This window comes from Gekko japonicus, unplaced genomic scaffold (genome assembly GCF_001447785.1).
Source record: "Gekko japonicus isolate JY-2015 unplaced genomic scaffold, Gekko_japonicus_V1.1 scaffold4361, whole genome shotgun sequence".
NCBI classification, from domain to species: domain Eukaryota; kingdom Metazoa; phylum Chordata; class Lepidosauria; order Squamata; family Gekkonidae; genus Gekko; species Gekko japonicus.
In genome coordinates, this window is record NW_015169312.1 from 88,890 (window position 1) to 92,744 (window position 3,855).

A 3,855-nucleotide genomic window follows, 5' to 3' on the forward strand; every position below is an offset into this window, starting at 1 on the left:
AATTATTAACATTTGCACAAAACAAGCTTGACAAAAATCCTAAAAAGGTCTAAAATCCTGAAACTGTCTACAGTGCAAGAGGTTTAATTAACAGTGTTGCTCCAATTCCCCGATCAGACGTTTTCATGCTGTACATCTGAAAGGAGGGAAAGACATGGCAAAAGAGAAAACATTTCATAGGTTTGTTTCATTGCCCCCTAACATTTCCTCAAGACTTTTGCATGCTATATAGCTTAAGCCGTGCCTTGAGAAATGTCTCACTCATTATGAACGAGAAAATATTTCAAGTCTTCTAGCTTTATCAGTTGAAAGAACGGGAAATGTCACCCACTGTCTCTCACCCAGGACTTTGAGCAGTTGCAGGGCTACCACATTCTTTGCCTTTTTATGGTCCTCCACAACGGAGTCATCTTGCTCGATCCAGACCAATCCACTGAAGGGCGACGGATAGTTTGGAATCACCACTTGGTACCAGTACTGAAGCCAGCCCCCAGGTCTCCTCTGGATGCATTTGGTGAGGAATACGGGGGTCCCCAGCTGCCGCTCCTCACACTGGAGGTTCAGGTAGTCTAGCGCACGGCCCCCTGCCAGGGGGACAAGAGGATCCACTGACTCGGAGGCCCCTCGGGTGGGGGCGTCTTCGGCAGAGCGGCTGGAGGAGAGGAGGGTCTCTGGGACGGCTTGCACAGTGGTGTGGAGTTCCTGCCTGACGTTTGGCTTCACCCAGTCCACCTCAATCTGGTCTCCACAGAGGCATAAACTCCCTGCACAAAAACCAGGAAACAGTTCCCACTCAGCATCAATACCACTCAGGGATGCTCAACATGGAGCCCCAGTATTTTTAGAACGTGGGTGGGGTCCGGGGGGCTCTTCTGACTGTCTACTGGAGATAGGAGGAAAATAAGTGCTTCAGCAGCAGCTACAGTGTAGAACCGAACGAAGTTTGAGTCCATGGGCACCTGCAATTCTGGGTACAAGCTTCTGTGCTACAACGCAGGTCGTATTCGCCTTCCTCCTCCTTCCCCGATGCATTTTTAAAGTCACCCCTCTTCTCCCCATACCCGGCGGGCTTCCTCGGTGTGGCTCCGCCCCTGCAACAGCCCTCTTGTGGCTGGCCCCACCTCCCGTGGCAGCCATTTTGTGATTCTGCCCACCACCCTGCGTCAGGATTCCAGAGGTGCCTGCAGGCTCCAGCAGACTGGGGGCGGGGGCCCTGATGTCAATCTATCACACCTAATGTTCCCTCTAAGCTATGGAGTCTTGTGAGCAAAAATTCTACTTTGTGAGCTACTGCCATTAAATTTGTGAGCGAGCAATTTGGCTGCTGCTTAAATTAGTTTGCTCTGGAGCCATCCTTCCTGAGCTAAGACAAAAATGTGTGAGCTGGAGGCTAAAAAACTGTGAGCTAGCTCACACTAACTCAGCTTAGAGGGAACACTGATCACACCCATCAAGTGCCATTTCCAAATACATTTATCAGGACAAATGAAGTAAGAGGAGGCTCCATTTTAAGAGGATGCTCAGTGCCTAGAACTACGGGTGAGCATGCTCTCCATGATTCCCTATGGGCAAGGAGACTACCCATACTGTCGACTGGCAACCAGCGTCCCTAGTTTTACGATGCCCCCCCCCTTCCGGGGCAGGAGGCAGGAAATCGATTTTGCTCCAGACATTAATAAACTCCCGCAAGCAGCTGATCACTCTCCAAACCCGCTCCCGAGGACGACCCAACTGCAGCCAGGGTTCCTCCCACCCATGGGGGGGACTCACCTTCCACCAGCACCTTCTTTGCCATCGCAGCCGCGCCGTGGGAGACGTACTTCACCTCCGCCATCTGCTTCCCCTTCCGGAAAGGGCTCGGGTGCAAGGAGAGGCCGGCCACGCCCGCCGTGAGTTCGCCCAGCAGCTGGAGGAGCGGGCGCCTCTTGACGGAGAGAGCCAGACCATCGAGGGAGAGCTCGCACTTCTCCGTGCTCCTGCAGACCACGATGGGGTGTCCGGGCTGGATTTCGAAGCCGTTCAGGGCAGCGATAGCCTCCTGGGCACCGCGCCGGTTGGTGTACTTGGCATAAGCGAAGCCCCGGTTCAGGCCACTAAAGGTCATCATGAGCCGGAACTCATAGAGCTTCCCCACGCTTTGGAAGACCGGAATCAGCTTGTCCTCGTAGATGTCCTGTGGGATTTTACCGATGAACACCTCTGACCCCGAAGGGGGGGTCCCGCCAGCCCAGCCTTGGAAGAAAGGAAGAAAAAACCTGGTCCGCTCAGAACAGGATGTTAACAAACGTTCAAAGACGTTGGAGAACCACGCGCACAATGTACTTGTGCAGGTCTGCAGTTGAATCCAGTCAGCCTAAATAAATTGGGTTGAGTGAGCCCAGGTGGAGAGCCAGTTAAGAGTCATATTGGGGAGCAAGAAGTCCGAATCCTCCCCCCCTTGCGCCATGGAGGCTTGCTGGGCGACCTTGGACCGGGGAGTCACACTCCCTCCACGGAGCCTACCTCCCAGGAGAGGAGAGCGAGAGTTAAGCTGACACTAAATATTATAAACATACAAAATTCATTCAAGTGTACACATTTTTGAAAAACTTCGACTCATTAAAAATATTCACATTCAGACATAAAACATTTCTCAACATTCAGACATAGATGGGTTAGTGCTGTGCAACCGAACCAAACGCGTTTCGGCCCCAAAGGGCCTTCCTCAGTAGTCACAATACAAAATACAAACTTGACATACATTCAAAAAGAGTTTTTTTTAACATCAGATACACCAATACACTCAACTCACGCAATTCTATGCTACCAGAAGTATTGGTGGACTTTAATTGGCTATACCTGAAGCCTATCAAATACAACAAACCGCAGTTAGTGGGTTAGTGCTGTGCGACTGAACCAAACGCGTTTCGGCCCCAAAGGGCCTTCCTCAGTGGTCACAATCTAAAATACAAACTTGACATACATTCAGAAAGAGGGTTTTTTTTAAAACATCAGATGTGAAGTCCACCAATACAGTCAACTCACGCAATTCTATGCTACCAGAAGTATTGGTGGACTTTAATTGGCTATACCTGAAGCCTATCAAATACAACAATAATATACATATAAATATATAAGGATACAACATCTGGCCTTATATTGCGTATGTACTTCACATCTGATGTTAAAAAAACCTCTTTTTGAATGTATGTCAAGTTTGTATTTTGGATTGTGACCACTGAGGAAGGCCCTTTGGGGCCGAAACGCGTTTGGTTCAGTTGCACAGCACTAACCCATCTATGTATGAATGTTGAGAAATGTTTTATGTCTGAATGTGAATATTTTTAATTAGTCTAAGTTTTTTAAAAAATGCGTACACCTGAATAAATTTTGTATGTTTATAATATTTAGTGTCAGCTTAACCCTTGTGGGTTCATAGCAGCTTTTTGGGTTGAGTTTTCTTTCTCCCACCCCCCTTTTTTTGTTCGTGTGAGAAGAGCAAGATCCCTAGAACACCTGGAAGTCTGACAGCATCTGTGGCAGGGGAGGAGCTTTCGTGAGTCAGGGCTCACTTCTTCAGATACCCAAGAGAGCAGAGAGATTCTGGGAAGCTCCTCCCCTGCCCCACATCCTGCAATTCTTTGTGCTGCTCCTGGACTTTTGCTCTGTTCTCCTGCTACAGACTGACTTACAGGTCTGCCCATCTCGATCTACCTCGCAGGGTTGTTGTGAGGATCAAGCGACGAGGAGGAGGGCGGAAGTCGCCTTGGGGAGGTTCAGGTAGAAAGGCAGGGCACAAAAGGAAGCAAATTAATACATTCGCCCACTAGAGAGTCATCTCACAGGGGTGGGCAGCAGTGTTCCCTCTAAGTTGAG

The 3,855-nt window shown here is 49.4% G+C and overlaps 1 protein-coding gene across 1 annotated transcript; it reads right to left on the reverse strand.

Annotated features, from left to right (window-relative positions):
• Positions 1–113: 113 nt before the first annotated feature.
• DND1 (DND microRNA-mediated repression inhibitor 1) lies at positions 114–2,232 on the reverse strand (the record flags this gene model as incomplete). The annotated part of the gene is made up of 3 exons (XM_015416611.1): positions 114–136; positions 342–764; positions 1,771–2,232. Coding segments are annotated over 3 exons (908 nt in total), but the record flags the coding sequence as incomplete, so codon positions are not given.
• Positions 2,233–3,855: the final 1,623 nt, after the last annotated feature.